This window comes from Acipenser ruthenus, chromosome 7, assembly GCF_902713425.1.
Source record: "Acipenser ruthenus chromosome 7, fAciRut3.2 maternal haplotype, whole genome shotgun sequence".
Lineage (NCBI taxonomy): Eukaryota > Metazoa > Chordata > Actinopteri > Acipenseriformes > Acipenseridae > Acipenser > Acipenser ruthenus.
Genome location: NC_081195.1, coordinates 64,681,321 through 64,700,585, shown reverse-complemented (window position 1 = coordinate 64,700,585; position 19,265 = coordinate 64,681,321). Strand labels below are relative to the sequence as shown.

Here is a 19,265-nt window from a genome sequence, read left to right as displayed (position 1 = left end):
TTCAATATGTTTGTCACACCTTGCTTTTAGTTTGTAATCCACAGGAATATTTTTCACTTCTTTGCTAGCAACAATATTTGCCACTTTGCTTGAACTTGCTGTAACCATTTCTTCACCCGATTTCACTCCACAAACTTCCACTCCACTCATTTACACGTTTGCTCGCTCAGCGACAAATCTTATTGGCTGACGTACCCAGCTACAAGTAAATGCTGTATGCATACACAAACAAAACAATTTTCAAATACTCGCAGATTTGCATTTTCCGTTCATGACATACTGCTTTTTTGAGTGGAAATAAAGGAAGCGCATAATCATCTCGGTTGCAGCGGTGCTTATCCTTTTTAGCTTAGAAGACTTTCAGAAACATAATTCATCGAAAACTATTTTTCACTACAATAATCGTGACACAAACAAAAAAACAAAAATCGATATCACCATTAACAGAGTGTTGTGCTGAAAAATACTGGGGGAAAAAAATGTTGGCATTTTGTTTTAAAAAATTTAATATCAGGTCCACTATAAAGCAATGTTATGGGTGTGTTAAAAATCAGTTTCTAAATATTTAAATTACATTTATTGCTTTTGAAAGAACTGGATACACTCTCAAAGCTCTTGATATAGTCCAGTCAATATCATTTCTGTATTATAATCACAATAATACATTATTATAATCAATCATAGTAATTGTTTGTTCAAGGTGCTGGAGTGACTGCCTGGCTGTCCTGGAAAGACCAGCTTTCAGTGGAGGGTTAGAAGCTCTACCACAAGCTTTATTGAAACATACCTTCTGGAAGATGCGACAAGATTCCTAGTGCTGGAACTGAGGAGCAAGTTCTAGGATCAAGGGTGTCTGGTTCGAAAACCCAGAACCAACACTGCGAACTCCATGGATGTTAAGGTCCATTTACCTCAGAAGGCATAATGCAAGTCAGTAAACAGGACAAAGCGAACCAACACCAAATCTATTTCCCAGGGCGCTGTGTTAAAAGCAGATGATACTGTACAATGGAATGTTCTGCACCGTAATTTATTAAAACAGCTACCCAGAGCAGCAAATTATGTGTTTGTGTTGTTGTATAGCATCACACGGTAAGTCTGTTAAACAAGGATCATATGGGAAGAGGCACTGAAGAGCTTTTCAGAATAACAGAAAACAAATGTCAATAGTGAAGTTGCATTTTTGGAGTCTGTTTTAGTACTGAGAAGACAGGATTAGAGACAAGCGAGACTTAAAGGGGTACTGTAACTGGGTACATTTTTTTTTTTTTTATAAATCATTATGGATCACACATTACTAACCTATACAAGCTGTTGCCTAATTTGGGTGTCCACAGGAAACCATTTATTAATTTTGTACTTATTTTAAAAAATAAAAGTAATGGTAGTATAGATTATATATATTTTTTTCTTTTTTTACTTTTGGCTCATTAATGTGAACAGAAAATGTAACTTGTCAGTCCATACAGTATAGTAGAAAGGCTTCTTTTTATTCAGTAGTAATTTAATTTACTTTGAAACATTACATTGTAGTTGGGACGACTGTTATTGTAATGATATAGAAGCAATGTCTCTTATTTTCTTAGGAAAAACTGTTTATATGTATCACTGCTATTTTTCATAAAACGTCCTGTATCTTGTGCTTATTAAGTCTGCATTTGGAATTTGGTAAGGACATCTGCTTGCAAACAAATGAACAGCTGGAGGGTAAGCCTAATACTGACAATCATACAGTTAGCCCGATACTTCTTATCCAGCTACAGATCCACACACCCTGTGAACCACATTTCCCTTTTATTTGTATACATGTGTATGCCAGGCAGTGCCATGCTGGTAAAGGTAATGCTGACCCCTGCAGGGGAGTCTAGGTAATGGAACAGACGCTGCAAAAACCAGTGGTCCAGTAATTATGAATCCTGAACCAAAGTGTGGTGACAGTGTACAGGGCCCCTGTGTCTCCTTACTGTATAATCAAGGTCAAGCGATTAATTCATAATCATGTACAAGACACAAGTGGTTTCCAAACTACAAATATCCAAATACTTTAGATTTAGTAAACTATAACACTCAATACCATCTTTAATTAACGCAACAAACTTCAATCTTTGGCACAAAAGTGCCTAGCAACAGCAAACAGCAGTATGGGGTCACAGTCTAGCAGTAATAAACTAGCACGACCTTGGAATAGATGGATACAAAAAAAAAAAGCTTGTATGCTACTGGAAGGCACGAGCATGTTTTTGGGCGTGTGGAAAAGGGTGTGTGCAGTGCATTGGTGAATGTATCAGGAGCTCACAGTGTGTGGGTTGTAGCTGCTGTACTCTGTATTCCCAGGGAACAAGCATGCTTGTGAGATCTCAGCAGCAATAAAGAGTGGGAAAGCATGTTGCTAGTTCAAGTAATTACATTTTCCAGTTATTAAGCATGGACTGAATGTAAATGGCTGGTAGGACTGGGGAGGTCTTGGCTTGTGATTCATTTTACAAAGTAACTGACACGACTGTTTACAGCTATAAGAAAAGGTTGGACTTGAGAGAAGCAACCAAGCATACAAATGCATGCAATGACAGTTTAAAGTAACAACAAGTGCTCTTTTTATCGAGCATGGTATAAAAAAACCCATTCAAACAAATCCCGATGTTTTAAGACACGTTTGATAAATACATTGGCATTTAAATATAACACTCTCCAATTTTCATATTCCTGCCGTCACTAGCCTTTGCCTTGTTTTGTGTAAAATCTGACAAATTTCCTGTGTAAATATCAACAATTAAAAAAAAACACCCCACTGTCCAAAGGAGGAAAAAAAAACCAAGGTTTGAAAACTACATTAATGTTATGACCTATTGACATGAAAATAATTTGATCTCTCATTTTTTATTTATTTTTTTGTTTAATTTGCTGTTGGTTACAACTTATGAATTATGTGGCCCAGCTTCTGCTAGTGACAGCAGCCGTCCCTTCCAGTGTCCCGCGGCTGCAGAGATGCATTTCACTTTTTGCTGTCATATTTTAATAAAAACTTTACATGACTTTGCATAGCCACTTACATTTGCATTACCTTCAGTGAATACAACTATATCGTCATTTTTTCAAACAGTACATTAGAGGTAGCCTACCCTTTCCTGCAACGGAAACGGCCTATTTTGTGTACTTTCATCCTGCACTTAAATCCAATTAAGTTATGTGTATAGGCCAGGTTCCTGGATGTGATTATAAGCTTGTTTCAATTTCAAAAAGAAAACTGGACAGTATTTATTGATTGACACTTAACAGCAGCCAATAACCACTCTGGGCTCTTCTCACTGATTGGTAGATATGGGCATCAGGGGTGGGTTTAATATCCTAGAACAGGTATTGTTAAGCGAGTGAACATTTTGTGAGTGTCCAAAATGAATAATAAAAACTTGCAATAATTACTGCAGCAGATCGTGTACAACAATTTTGCATTCTAACTGGTGGGAAACGATTTTGTAGAACCTGCAATGTTTCACTGGATCACATACATCGAGCTATGATCCAGCAGCATTTAGACAGACAGCAATCAAAAAACAAAAAAGGTTGTGGATAGTGCATTGCTTCAAAACGAAAAGGTAAAAAAAAAAAAAAAAAAAGAAATTCTGAAACATCAGCACATGACAGCATAGTAATGTTAAATATTATTAGTTTCGCTGAAGACAGAAATTTACAGTTGGGACTGATTTAAATCAAAATAATATGTATAAAATACATTAACAAGGCAGGTTACTCTTGATTTCTGCATCATCATCATCCTGTATTTGTTCACAGATGCAAATTCTCAGTAACTTTTAGAAGCAGCAACACAGATAACATTCTTGACAGTAAGTTAATATATACAAGACACGTTTTTAAATTTCATGGAATATTCGATTTCATTAAAATATTATCGATTTGTTATCGTAGGGTCCCAGAGTGGTTACTTGCTGCTGTTAACTGTCAATCAATAAACCCTGTCGTTCAGTTTTCTTTTTTTAAATTGAAACAAGCTTATGAAATCACATCAGGAACCTGGACCGATACACATAACTTAATTGGATTTCAGTGCAGGGTAAACGTACACAAAATAAACAGTTTTCACAGTGAAGAATGAATTTCACAGTCCATGTCTGTTGTGTAATAGGTGGGGTCTTAGTAATGTACTGTATAAATGTAAGTGAATCCACGTGGGCGAAATGCTTCTTTGAGCACTCCAGTATGTGACGCATTTTTGGTTGTGACGTGATATGTAGATTGATTAGGCCTATACATCTATGAAAGAGATCTTCTACATAACTTGTTTGCGATGTGGGCAGTAAGTCAATTAAAAATAAATCTGTGAAATTTGTCAGATTTTACACAAAACAAGGCAAAGGCTAGTGACGGCAGGAATATGAAAATTGGAGAGTGCTATATTTAAATGCCACTCTATTTATCAAACGTGTCTTAAAAAAAAGTTTTTTTATACCATACCACACTGTTACTGTGAAGGAAATTTTTTTTGTTAAGCATTTTAACTCGATAATCATCGTTAGAATTTGCACGGTAACCGATGTCGACGTCAGGGTTCGATTAACATCACTATATATATATATATATATATATATATATATATATATATATATATATATATATATATATACACACACACATACATACACACACACACACACACACACACACACACACTTTGACGATATCCTTTACATTCTCATCATTCCATGGCCCACTTTTGCATCTTCACTCCACAAAGTCAGTGTCTGCTCAAGCAGTTCACTTGGCTGCCTGCAGACCAGCTGCGACACATTCTTGGCATTTGTACTAAAGAACAAAGCACTGGGGAGGTCGGCGCTGGGCAGCACTTTAGCTCTGTTTGCTAATGGGAAATCATGTAATACATCAATTCCTTACATTCCTTGCATAGCACTTTTTACTTGATTAAAATGTCACGAGCCCATTAGATATTAAATCACATGGTCACATCAAGACCTCCCCCCTCCCTTGGCTTGGCCCAAGAAAATGGGAGATGTCATGTGTGGTGAAATTGTGGACTGCAATTCTACAGGCTTGCACAATGGAAGGGGGTTTTATTGAAGCTGTATTCTGTAACATGAGGGACAGGTTACACTGAACCAGCAACAGGAAGACATTATTTAGTCTAATGTCTAATAAGATCAGTCTCTAGAAAAGCACAGTAATATTTAATGATGTTCAACTAATATTTCCAGAGAGGCTTTCAAACCCCACACCGCAAAGGCAAATAACAAACAATATGTTTGAACGGTGGGCCTGCCTGTTTTTCAACAGTTTATCATGGAATATACAGTATGTATATATAATGTGTATTATCTTATTTCAAGATGAAATTCTAATGACAACCCAAATAAATAGACTATACAATATTTGGTTTGACCATAAGAAGTCATGCAATATTCTGTATCGTGCAGTACACACAGTTGAATAAATCTATACCTGAGATTCTGCTGGAATTCATCCAAGAAATGTAGGAGTTTAATTTCTGACTAGCACAGTCTGATTAATGCGCAGTGCACTTCAGATTAGTCTGGTTTTAGATATGTAGCTGCAGTGATGTATGTTCAATGGTGATTGCGCTAGCATTGTGTAATTATACCTTTAATTAAAAGTGCACATAGTAAAGCATCACCAGCTTGAGAAAACACTGTATGCAAAGTAAGAAATAAATCCAAAAGCAGTACTTCAAAAACTGGAAGAGCAGATTTGGGTGAGTGTAAACTTTTATTGCATTGCAGCAACTTGCTTTGGTATTTACCCTGGTGCCTTGATAAAATGCTGCAATCTAGTTATAGTTTTACAGATTTAATGACGTTAGTTGTGCTATGTTATTTATTTCTTAGCAGACGCCCTTATCCAGGGCGACTTACAATTGTTACAAGATATCACATTAATTTTACATACAATTACCCATTTATACAGTTGGGTTATATACACACTTTTTTTTTTTTTAATTCTGAAGTAATGATTTAGCCTAAACAAGTAGTGCAGGCTTGCTTTTGTAGCCCGTGGCACCTTACCTGTAATAGATGAGCAGGACTGGTAGCCCGTGGCACCTTACCTGTAGTAGATGAGCAGGACTGGTAGCCCGTGGCACCTTACCTGTAGCAGATGAGCAGGACTGGTAGCCCGTGGCACCTTACCTGTAATAGATGAGCAGGACTGGGATCGGAGGCCAGCACTTCGTTCTGCACAGTATTCTGCTGTGTGAGCGTGTTTTCCCTCGTCCGTTCCTTGTGCTCTGAATTGTCGTCATCAAACTCATCTGGACTCTAAAAATAAGACAAAGAAATGTAACTCGCTGGGCCTGGATTAACAGGAAAAAAAAAAACAAAAAAAAACACAACACACAACACACAACACCACCAGGTAGCAAGCTGTATCTGACAAAAGTTTGCCCTTAAACCAACAACTAGCCAAGTTTGTACTGCGAAAAAAAAGCAGAACTAGATCACCTCTTATTGTGGATTTATTTTCTTTGTAACATCAAACCTGCAGCAGGTGAGTGTACTGTACCTGTATCAATACAGTGATGAATGTATATCACAGTAAATAAATAGAGAAACCAAGTTCAGAAATATTAAAATACTAGAAGGATCCACCTGTTTATTTTACTTACGCAGTACTGGTCCATATACATGAAGTTTATCTAAGGGTTTGGTTTTTTTTTTCTTTTTTGGTGATAGCTTTCAATATCATCCACTGAATAGAAGGCTGTGTGGTCCAGTGGTTAAAGAAAAGGGCTTGTAACCAGGGGGGTCCCGAGTTCAAATCCCGGCTCACTCACTCACTCAATGTGTGACCCGGGTGAGACGTTGTTGTAAGTGACTCTGCACCCTAGTCTCTGTAAGTCGCCTTGGTTAAAGGCGTCTGCTAAATAAACAAAATCATAAAACACACCAGTTTGAGACACTAAGGTCACTTACTCAGATGAGGAGTGAAAACCCAAGTTAAAGAAAGTTCCTCTTGCTGATCAGTCGCTATCAAAGAAAAAAATAAATACCTGACACAGTGAAAATAACCTTACAAGGGCAAAATAAACGAAACATTAAGCAAAGGCTGCTCCTGCCAAAATGATTATCAACGCCCCTTGGAGAACACTCAAGCTAGATTTCTTTATTTTTTCATACCAATGGCTGCTGTACAATTGAAAAAAGTAGAAATCTGTAAAAGTGAAGTCTGTTTTCAATAATGCCTGCATTAGCCTAGACCTGTACCATCTTGCAGTCTAAACAAACAGTCGAGAACAGTAAAGCAAGGTTGGGCCTAGTCACTAATTGAATCACAGACTTCCAAGTCAAAAGTGCGGAAGGAAGGAGAGTTGGTGACTCAGCCTGAGAAGATGCAAATACAGATCCTGCTAGGATTGATCTCCAACATAGGCCTATATTATCAATGATCCATTTCACAAGAATATCAAAAGAGGTTTCAATCTAACAGACCTACAGTAGTACTACTGAAATATGTAGGCACTGTGTGCATTAATCTGGATGAGTACTATTAGCCATCTGTAGAAAACAATGTACAATAGTTGGGAATTTCTAAGTCTGATGTTTTCACATACTTCACAGTAAGGTTTTTTTTTACATAACAAATATGTATAAAGACAAGAAACAAATTCAATAGAAAGGGTTTTTTTTGTTTGTTTGTTTTTTTTTAACCAGCAGGCTGGAGGTCAAGGAGGGCAACTGTTGACTTCCTGCAATTTCAAAGATTTAACAGAAACAGATTAGAATATCTCTGGAGGGGAAACACACCAAAGCATTAGAAGGAAGAACCAATTTGATATTGTTCCTTCCTGTTTACATATGCTTGAAACTAAAAGAAAAAAAATTCCAAGAAATTGGTTAATTTAGGGATGTTTCCAGTACACATTCCAGTAAACATTTTCTTGGCTTATAAATGTGCAGTGTAATGTTATGTGAGTATTGTGAAAAAAACAATGTATATCATAGGTAAAACATTTCTTTTTTTAACTCCTTTTACAGTGTCATTGTTCACCTTTGATTCTAATGAGAGTTTAGTTTTTTGTGATGAGACAGTTATGAGAGACTTTTTATATATAAAAAGGTAAAGTAAGATTTTTTTCTCCATGTATTCTGACACTGTCAATAAATTGTAAGAATATGCAAACCAACTTCATCACAACTGGATAAATCAATTCTCTAGATATATATTAAATATAAGCATAGCTGCTTTTTTTTTTAAAGTAAATTAATACTGTATAAGGATTTCCAGCTTTTTATAAAACAAACATTATGTCATTATGACACGGTCAACCAAAAAAGGAGAGGTGTCTTAGTTGGCCAATCCAATGATTCCCGATCCTTGAGCAGACAGGGTTAAAGGTGACAAAGTTACTGATTAAATAAAGGTACGGTACGGTTGAGAGCTGAGCTATAACTGTTTATCATTGCTGAATTTCTTTATAAACATTATCATTTTACATATTTATAAACTGAGTTCCTGTCACCCCCGCCCACAAATGTGCGTTTGTGTTTTAGTGTGTTTATATTGTATCAGACAACACTAAATCAACACTTATATTCCAAACACGATGATTATGCCACTAATGCCAGTATTTACATATCATGTGGCTGGTATACCAACAGTTTACTTTAGAACATTCATCAGGAACTTTAAACCTCTCAACTGGCTTTTTTAAAATCTAGCACTACTGATGCAGATTGCAAGCAAACACTAGAAAAAGAAAACATGGGATGACATCAGTATCAACACTATGCTCTAAAAGGCTTTTTCTTTTTTTTTTTTTTCTTTTTTTTTCTTAACCTTGACGACAAAGCTCAAGACATTTCAACCTGGCCATTAAACAAGCTTGGCAAACCTGTTCATAAAACTGAAATTTAATTAAACCATTCAAACAAAACTGGTTAATAAAAGCATAGAAAGGTTTTTATTACAGTTTGTACATCCAATAATGTTTATTCTGTGTGCATGTACATTTGATTATTGGGGAAATAAACAATTATAAAAGGTTCTATTTTTGCACTGGAAAAGACATTGCACATTATTAATAAGATCATCTCTTAACATTAGCTGCTCTTATTGGTAATGTCTCTCATGGATCAGTGCACCCGGTGGCTGCAGCCGGAAGAACACACAACCCAAGAACTGGTGCAGAAGATCGATAGAGCAGCTCGCGTCTAAACTACCGCCAGGAAATTGAGAGTGGATTAAAAGGAATCGACCTACCACTCTCGATCATCCTGGCAGAGGCATATGAAGACGCGAACGAAGGCGTCGTCTCAGACCCCACTCCTGCCCCTAAACCAACCAGGACCAACCAGTCGATGAAGCCCAGAGGGGGTAGCCAGACCTTTCGACCGTGGAGGCCGAGGTTAGCCCCATCTTGGGCGAGAGAAAAACCCCCTAACCTGCCGGTCATTGACTCGCAGGACAGACAGACTCCGATGGTGCCTCCTACCCCAGTATGTTACCGGTGTAATGAGCCAGGACGCATTGCCAGGAATTGTCCGATAATGGATGTGAGGTGAGGTGGAGTGTATGTTGAAACTTGGGATAATTGAACCTTCCTGGAGCGAGTGGTGTAGCCCAATTGTACCAGTAGATAAGCCAGATGGGTCACTACGGTTATGTATCGACTTTAGGAGGGTGAATGCTATCTCTAAGTTTGATGCATATCCCATGCCTCGGGTAGATGAACTCTTAGACAAGCTGGGGCGAGCTCGGTTTATTTCAACTCTGGATCTGACGAAAGGATACTGGCAGATTCCATTAACGAAAGCCTCTCGTGAGAAAATGGCATTTTCAACCCCACATGGTCTTTTTCAATTGTGCACTATGCCGTTCGGACTTTATGGAGCTCCTGCTACTTTTCAGAGGCTGATGGACAGGGTATTACAACCTCATCGAGAGTATGCAGCTGCATATATCGATGATGTAGTCATTTATAGTTCTTCCTGGAAAGAACATTTGAATAGATTAGAAGCTGTCTTAGTCTCTGAGGAAGACGGGGCTCACAGAGAACATGGCAAAGTGCGCTATTGGAAAAGAAGAAACTAAATATTTAGGTTTCATATTGGGTAAGGGTAGAGTGAAACCATTGGTTTCAAAAGTCCAGGCTTTGTTGGATTCACCAGGTGAGATCATTGTTGGGGTTGGCTGGTTATTACCGCCGCTTTATTCCACATTTTTCCACTATAGCCGCCCCTCTTACTCATCTCACTAAAATAAAATTAAGTGGAGTGCAGAGTGTCAGACTGCTTTTGAATCGTATGGGTAAGTTACACCAAAATGCTGATTATATTTCCCGGGAGGGAGGGAGAAAGGAGGGGTTAGAGGTTTCCGAGTGTTCCATCGGCTCCACTCTGAGGGGTGGGATATGTGATGAGTCAAAGGGGTTTCGGTCTGTAATTCAGCCACCCGACAGTAGAAGGCATCAAGCCAACTTGGGACTTCCCTTACCAAGGTCTCGTGACCATGACGAAAGTCATCTTTATGAGGGGCGTCACCTCGGTGAGGGGCGGAAGTGCGAGTATGTAAATTCCGGCCATTTGAGTCAAGTGAGTTGTAAGGACACTTGTCAGTTTGGGATTGGTGTTCCACTGACTACAAGGGTGGGGCTTTGCATACTAAAGGGAACATGCTACTGTGTTCGGGGTTGGTCCTTGAAAGCATAGGCGGGGTTGCTGGGCTTGAGGGAGACACTGTATAGTTTGTTTTGGTTTGTTTCGATCACGGTGTTTGGAATACGTAATAATGTCTCTTGTTTTTATCCCTTCCATGTCCGGGATATCGTGGAGAGGACTGAGGAAAAATACGAACCCTCCATTCTTTTGTTATTTATTCCAGCACCCTCCCTCACGTCATTCTTTTGGTTTTTTTATCATGTAACTAAAAATAATAATAATAAATATTTGGTTGCACGTAAATTGCTGTCTGGACATTCCATTAATACTCACACGCCTCACACTCCCCTTGTAAATAGATGTACAGAACTAACACAATGAAAAGAGAAACATTCAAATTAGTCAAAGCTGTGGTTGGGCAATCTTTGTTGTTAAAAACGGAATGATCCCAAGACACCCAAATGTAGCCTTTCATTTATGAATTATTACAGAAACAGCTAGAACAAAATACAAACACAATGATTAACCAAGGACTGGGAAATATTCCAATATTCCATGCATGTCAGTAATTTAGGATATAGAAGGTTGATAAAATGTCATATAACAGACAAACAAGGTCATTGAAGCTGATGAGGATTTCAATGCTTATGACGTAAATAAGCAACATATTCTGTGCCACCATTTTGTGGTGTCAAATGACCCCAGCAGGTCTTCAGTATGAAGACAAATATGCGCTGTTAATATCAACATCCCACTTGCTAACAAACCTGTGAAAAACTAGCCCAGGCTTCAAGCTCCAATTAACAGATATGCTGGCAAAGTTCCAGATCACAAGTTATTGTTGTTACTGTGTCAAGTACAATTACTTTGAGATGTATTACAAAACAACAAAAGGCCAGTTCAGATCAAATAGTCTTCTGAAACCTGATTGATTGTATTGCCAGCTCAATACACCAAGTGTATAATTCACATGGTTGCTTAACTGGAAGAGGAGAGTTCATTTAGGATGATGTATTATATTCTGGTCTAATACTCCAAGTCATACACAATGTGTGGCCTTCCAGATAATACTGTAGTTACACAATGAATCTGTTGCCAGTATGGAGTTTAATGAGGGACAAGCAAAGGGATCTAGTTTAATTTGCCAGATACAAAAGGAAAATGAACGTTATTTGACGCAATTGTCTAATATGAACCTCAATGAGATGGAACACCATTGTACAACTGTATGTCGTCAGTTAATCAATAGGTCATTACTGGCTTGGGCTGTCTCAAATGAAGATACAGACCTACAGTTCATTCCCTGTGTAAACTTTCTGTCCACAATTACCCAGTACAAACAAAAAACTCTGAAACTCCACTATCAGACAAATCTATTTCTATAATAAAGGCTTATTCTTTGCACTAACAAAAAAGAGAAGTGAAAAAAAAAACCACACAACATTTTTGGGTTTCACTTCGCATTTTTGATACTGTATGTTGCGATATCCTTAGGTGGTAGGCCTATATCCACTTTCTATTTACATTCCTTTATTACAATGGACCATCTGTTTAAATATTGTAAAATTAAATGCCATCTAAGTATTAAAAAATGGAATTATTTCTCTCTGCAGGGAACGATTCACAAGCTGTGCAACAGGTTGTGCTGTACGATACAGTGCAGCCAGCCCATGTCACCTTTTGTCCATCAACTGTGTGATAATGAGTGTACGGAGTGACCCATGCAAACAGCTGTTTTGTAAATCAAAGCTTTTCTTTATTGTTTCAAAAGAGATTAAACAGCTAGATAAGCAGTGCTTGAAGAACATTACAAATCAGCTGTTAAAACACAGCCCCCTGAACACTTCACAAAACTATATGCATACAGACTATATCTGCAAGAAGAAACTGGATTAAATAAATCTATAGACTGCAGGCTATGTAACATCAAAACGTAATGGCTCCCACTGGAATTGAGAAAAAGACAAGTGCGTGATTTCAGCCCAGGCTAACTACGCTACCTACAGCTTCTGGGTAAAGGACTGCGGGCACTTGGTGGCAGTGGAGCATAAGAGCTTGTCACTGAAGGTTTACATTTTAATGAGCCAACTCACACAGAGAAAAGGGGGAGCACAATATGGCATGCAGTCTGGACAAATCAAGGGGTCTATTGATTATCAGGGTCATTCGCAAAACCACAAAATGCCAAGATTCGAGTCATGCCTGGTCCTCTCTTTGGGTGACACTGTCATTTCAGTTATTGTAAATTTCATTTGAAAAGCCAGCGGGCAGCCCTGTAAGGATCCAGGTGTTCTGGATTAGTGCATGGTTTGACACAGTGTTTTAATGTTCTTAATGGTTCTTTGCTGCTGCTGGTTTATTTGCTTGCTGTCTTTGATGAGGTGTGAGCATGCAAACTGTTTTAACATGCAAACATTGAAACCTTGGCACTCAAATCACAAAGCGCAGACAAGGAGAATAAATTACATTTACATTACAAATCAAACAAGCTGGTACCCCAGACTAAAAATATATATATATATATACACACACATAGTATATATATATATATATATATATATATATATATATATATATATATATACACACACACACACACACACACACACATAGTATATATATATATATATATATATATATATATATATATATATATATATATATATATTGCTGTACACTTGTACAAAGTTGAATTTTAGTGACTTAAATTCAGTTATTTGTTCAGAAAGTTAGCTAAGATAAAATAATAAAATGACAGCACATTTCAGCATTCTATATAGTACACTAGTATTTTTGATAGAGCAGTATACAACAACCCCAGTAATAATGTTGTATACAATTTGTGGTATTGTTTTTTTGGGCCTCCAAACAGGAGTATATTCTTTCAATAAAGCCACCAAAAATGTCCTTGTGGAGAATTGTAATGTGCCAATTGGCTATTTCAGCTGTATTGGTGACCAGAACAAAATTACATTTGATATTTACCATAATGATAGTGGGGGGTTGGTTGGACACAGCCACTTTATATATATATATATATATATAAAAAAAAAAAGAATGCCCACTTAAGCACAAAAACTTGGTGTTTGGGTATATTTGTAGTCACTGTACTGTTGGAGCGGTAACTTGAGAAATGTATTATACAATATATTAATCTACCTGCTATACAAAAAATAAACAGCAATTTAATTTCAGTTTCATTCGCACTGCGTCTGGACTGATTCAAGAGACAATAGAACTGCAGTTTCACACAGACTAAGCCATGTCCCCCACAGGCTGACGTGCCAGTAAAACTACCCCAGCGGCTCTGTGTGCTGGAACACTCTGATCCGCTTGTGGATCAAGCTGGGTTTCCACCAACCTTTGAGTAAAATGTGCTTTTAATTTTGCAGCATCTTGTTAATGTCTATAAATCGCAGTTGCTTGGCAAACAGAGAGCAGTTCAGGCCACCAAAGAATGTTTTCGTAGATAAAAGTAAACATCAACTCCCTTGGGTTTCTTCCTAAAATGGTAACAAGCACTGACCTACTACATACTTTCCTGGGCAGGGCAAGGTGAAGTACACCTCGCACCTAGAATGAACTGCTGCTATGCAACCACCTTCCATTGAGCTATATTATTATTAGTTGATTTTGTACTGCTTTATCCTGCATAAATTGAACTTGACTTGAAAATGTTTTACAATTGCAGGCAGCCAGAGCTCCCCAAAGTCACATGGGATGCTTAAAGTGATCTTCTCTGAATGGCAGCATCTCTAGCAGATCAGTCTGCATAGGTCTACCATGCAGAAGTTTGCATTCCTACCACACACCCATAATCATTAAGCACATAAAGAATTTCCAAAACAACTAAAATGGTATCCTTCCTTGAAAATGGTTCATATTCCCCCCCCCCACTACTGAGCACTGCTGAAAGATAAACTGATCAACATCACCACCATTCTGCTTTGTAATTATGCCCCGTTAGAGAAATTATAATTACCGGTATGCATAATTTAAATCTACCAGTGATAAATGGTCTTACTTTTTGTATTTTACTATAATATCTACTATAGTAGTGATCGTTAAAAAAAATATTTGCCTTTAAATTGTTTTGTTCAACAAACCTATAAATAGATCATGTAAATACTGGTGTGTAGCCTTCAGGGGCAGCTGGCATGTGTGTATTGCACATTGAATAATAAAGGGTTATAGATGATTTGTAAACAGTTTGTTTTTAACAGAACACGTTGCAGGACTGTTTGCTTTACTGGATTTGGGGTGTTTCGGATACATGGGGAGACCCACACTCACTTGCTTCTGTTTACGGTATGCTGGAGCATGTTTATAATTGGGAGTGCAGGAAGTGACCAGTCCACCAGGGACTTTTTCCCTGCTAAGGGCAGTTCAATAAAGAGGGACTCCACCTCCATCTACATGAGGGAATTGCCAGTAGCAAGGCTAGGTCTTCATAAACAAATAAAACAACTGGCTATCAGGAAGCAACCCATCTAAGTTGTTTATGTATTCATGTAACAAATTGCATGAAACCTATACCCAGCTTCCCACCTTACTAAACCCATTAATCAGCAAAACCCATTAAGCTAAAAGTACCACCAGACCCTAGTCATGTGATTCTGAATCAAGTCAGCTTGGCCTATTCTTTCAATTGGAGAAATACAGCTAAATAAAGCCAAGCCATTCCATCTCCGCTAAGCAAATCTTTATCAATCAGCATGTGAAAACCATCTGGCAGGGACACGCTGCGCATTCCTGAGAGTGTTTCACTTGTTGAGTGGTGAGACCTGCGTTACACACAGACCGTCTTTGAGACTAACTGTAATTGCAGATCTTCATCTTATTCGCTGGCGTTTTGCAAAGCTCAACGTATTGTTCGTTCTCCTTATTGCTCATTTACTGAGGAGGTAGAAAAAATAAACTGGTACCGTTAATTAGAAAAGAACTCTGTCGAGACAGACCCAATAGAGGCTCTATTCAAAGATTAGGCCAGTTTTACCACTATTTCATTAGGTTTTAAAGGCTTCTGGTTCCCTGTAATAACAGTCTTAAGAGTGTAGTAAGCGCTGCTCTTTGCTGGATACAATCCCCGCACTGAAACATTTTCGCTGTTAATCTACCCCAGTACTAATTAACATTGAGCACTGTTATTTTGAAATGTTATACTCATTTTACTGCCCCATTACTTTAAGGTATTTAAGTGGTTTTGTTCCTCCTGTCAATAAATGCAATGTTTTTTGTTTTTTTTTCTTCCTCTAGCTGGTCCCGTTAGCTAAAGTAGAACTGCATACCAGCTACTTACTTCACGCCCGGCTTGAACATTTCCCTCCCTGTTTCCAGCAGGTGCCGTTTCCATGACCACCAGAGTGTCACTTACAGCCCTAGATAGTCTTGCAGAGGCTCTTTCTGTCCCTTTAGAAAGTTGTGTCTGTGCAACTGTTACTGTCCACTTTGGTATCTGTTTTAACAATTCTGTCACTGGCTCCCCCATAAAAACACAATTTTTCCTGTCACACTATTGAAGATAAAGGTGAGGTAAAGGTTGCCTCCACTATATTCCAGTCACCGCTGGTGGAAGATGAGGGGAAGGTGATTTTTTTAAAACACCACACAGAATTCTGTAAATGTTAGATCTGGTTCAAAAGACCAGGCTTGAATCTCAACCCAAATTTCCATCCAAGCAATTCATTTTTTTAGTACCCCCAGTGGTAGCTCCCTTCTGCCTTTCCAAATGGATTGGGAACAATTCTCAGGTTCATAAAACCTGAGCAAGATTACTCAATCACAATGTAAAGTCCTAGTACAACCCTTGGAGAAAAACAACAAGTGCGCATATAGGAATGATGCACAGGGGGCAAAAACAATACCTGTGAGTATCAGTGTATGTAGTTTTATTTTTAACCTAAAGAGATCCTATACTGACCTTTGCTGTGAACAGTGATTGGAGCTGTCGGACTATGGTTAGAGATTGGGTGAGGTAGATTGGGTGTTCCTACTGTATGGTCAGATAAGCAAAGTATTAGAAGACTTGAAGATACTGTAACAGCTGAAAAGAATTAACCTTTACATCTTCCATATGCCAGGATGGAGTTAAAATGTTATACTTTAAAAATCACACTAAAAATATACTGAATCTTCTAAAAATAATCTATGCAAAATATTTCAATACAGAATAACTGAGCCACTTCTCTGAAACTGGTACATATAACAGTAGCAGGATCATGCCAGAACAAGCAATTTTTTTATCTACATGTAAAACACAGGTACTGTATTCTGCACAGTAAGTATTCCCTTTCTCTTTGGCAAAGTCACTTACTGTAGCATGCCAAATACAGTATCCTTCTTGGAACCTGTGCATGCAGCTCCTGCACATAATTATAGAAGGGTTAAAACAAACACCAAAGGATTATATTTTAGTACAAAAATACTAAATGTATTTATATATATATATATATATATATATATATATATAAATATTTTTATATATATATATATATATATATATATATATATATATATATATATATATATATATATATATATATATATATATAATCTGAAAAGTATACTCGGCCAGCCCAAATTCATTGAAGGTGGTTCATACTCCATTTTCCTGAACCGGTCAGCACAAGACCCTATATATGTTGTAATCAATGCATTGTGCCTACAGCATTCTATCACCAGTTCAAACCCACAGCATCCTTGAAATGAATTATTCCAGTAATACTGTCCTCAAAGATCTTTTATCAAGCATCAACAAGCCAGGTCCGGGTGTGAGCCTCCAACAAAAGCTTTATCCGACATCTTAAATCACATTTATTTATTAATTTAAAACCTGAAAATCAACACTCAATCTATAAAATGAATAAAACAGACAAAGAAATAGCAGGAAATCACAGAACATGTTTAAAAGCTACATTCCAAAAAGTACTGTATGTGTTTGGTTAAGACTACTGTGTATAGCTCGATTTGTGTTATAGTACACCACACTTCTGTAACACATTATACAAAGACTGAAAGTATTTCTCATTAGAAACCCAATATATATTTCCATTAAGAGTGAATGCTATCTTTACTCTTGCAGATGTTGTACAATGTTACTCAACCATTATGTTCAGTTGTAGATGGCACAGCATTTGAGAAGAGCTGCCTTTTAGAAACCAATCATCAGAAACCAAAGATATTTAATCACCTGTCCTCAGACACTGTTGAGAGCCCTTTGGCCCCAGTACTGTAAATTAGCACTCAGTTTACTGTACACGTGTCATATACTGTAGACTACAAGTCTTAAATACTTTTCTGACCCATAAAAACAACTCTACCTCACCTCAATCTTGGGTTTCTGTTTACGTGGTTCTGACTGGACCACTGCCACTGCTAAGTGAATGGTTGAATAATGAGAAGCCTTCATGATGTTTGTTATGAGCACACTGAATTCAGTTTATATTATGTCTACAGTACTTACTAATCTTGTTTTTACCATACTGCTGGCCCTCAGACTTCCTTCCTCCATTTTCAGTATCTCGTACACTCTGTGTTAGCTCACACTGACAGCTAGTGAACCCAGTCTCACCTAAACATAAAACCATTTCATTAAAGCTTTTGACATGCTGTATCCTTAAAACATAAAACCAGACGATAAGCGTTATTATTCCAGAAGGAATATCATACGTGCCTGCCCAGTGCCAAAGATATAAACACCACACTGTCAGAAACACAAAAATTAGCATGACCAACATGCATAGCACGTATAGTACAGTTGTCACAAAACACAGGCTTCATGCAGAGTTTCATCACCAAAACGGACAAGTTGTGAAGTTCTATTTGATTTGATTTTAATACGTTTTATTCGTCTCCCAGGAGTCAAATCAATATTAAATCGAAACTGTATACAGTGTATGCACCCAGTAGAACAAGTGGTTTTGTGACACTTTATGCAGTTCTGACAGCAATGCCAGCGTTTCTTGGTTATTGATTTTCCTCATTTAAAACAATGCAACCATTCAGACGGTATAGCAATTAAACAAATCATCTAGATAGTGGAACATGGAATTCTGTTTAGCTCAATAAGCCTAAGTAATGGTGCTGCAGATAGTAGTCTGCAGAACAATGCAAATTTTGCACAATGCGGTGAAGCTAAATTTATGATTATTAAAATGACTATGCAATGCTTCTCTTTGTACGTTCGTCAATATCAAATCCTGTAATATCCAAATTACAGTAACAGCTACAGTACAATGTGTGTCAAAGGTACTCTAGCAGCTCCAATTCGAGAGAGTTCACCCTTCCTGGAAAAAACAGCTTGAACAAGGGCCCACTTTGGTGTTCTTTGGATCTAGCACAGCATTATTTTAATTGTTGCAATCCATGGTGAAGCGCTGCTTTCATAAACCACACTTTTAATCAGTGTCGTTAAGAGAAACACACTTCCTGACAACAGTATATGAACAAGAGCCAGAGCCTGCAGCCCATAAAAGCCCCCGCAGGAAGTTCAGTGCTCTCCAGGACATGAAAGCATAAAGAGGAGTTTCTGATCCTATAGGAGCCCTTATTTAATTGCCAGGAGGAGACAGTGGGACACCTAACAATGCAGTCCCCCCAACAGGCAGTTGCATAATTGATGGTCAA

At 37.8% G+C, this 19,265-nt stretch overlaps 1 protein-coding gene across 1 annotated transcript in view; it reads right to left on the bottom strand.

The window, feature by feature from the left end:
* Positions 1-19,265, bottom strand: part of LOC117415626 (PRKC apoptosis WT1 regulator protein-like) — a 59,003-nt gene that overhangs the window by 16,430 nt on the left and 23,308 nt on the right. Inside the window, exon 3 of the mRNA XM_034026206.3 lies at positions 6,174-6,302. Coding sequence (XP_033882097.1) covers positions 6,174-6,302 — 129 coding nt within the window. The remainder of the gene's footprint in view (positions 1-6,173; positions 6,303-19,265) is intronic.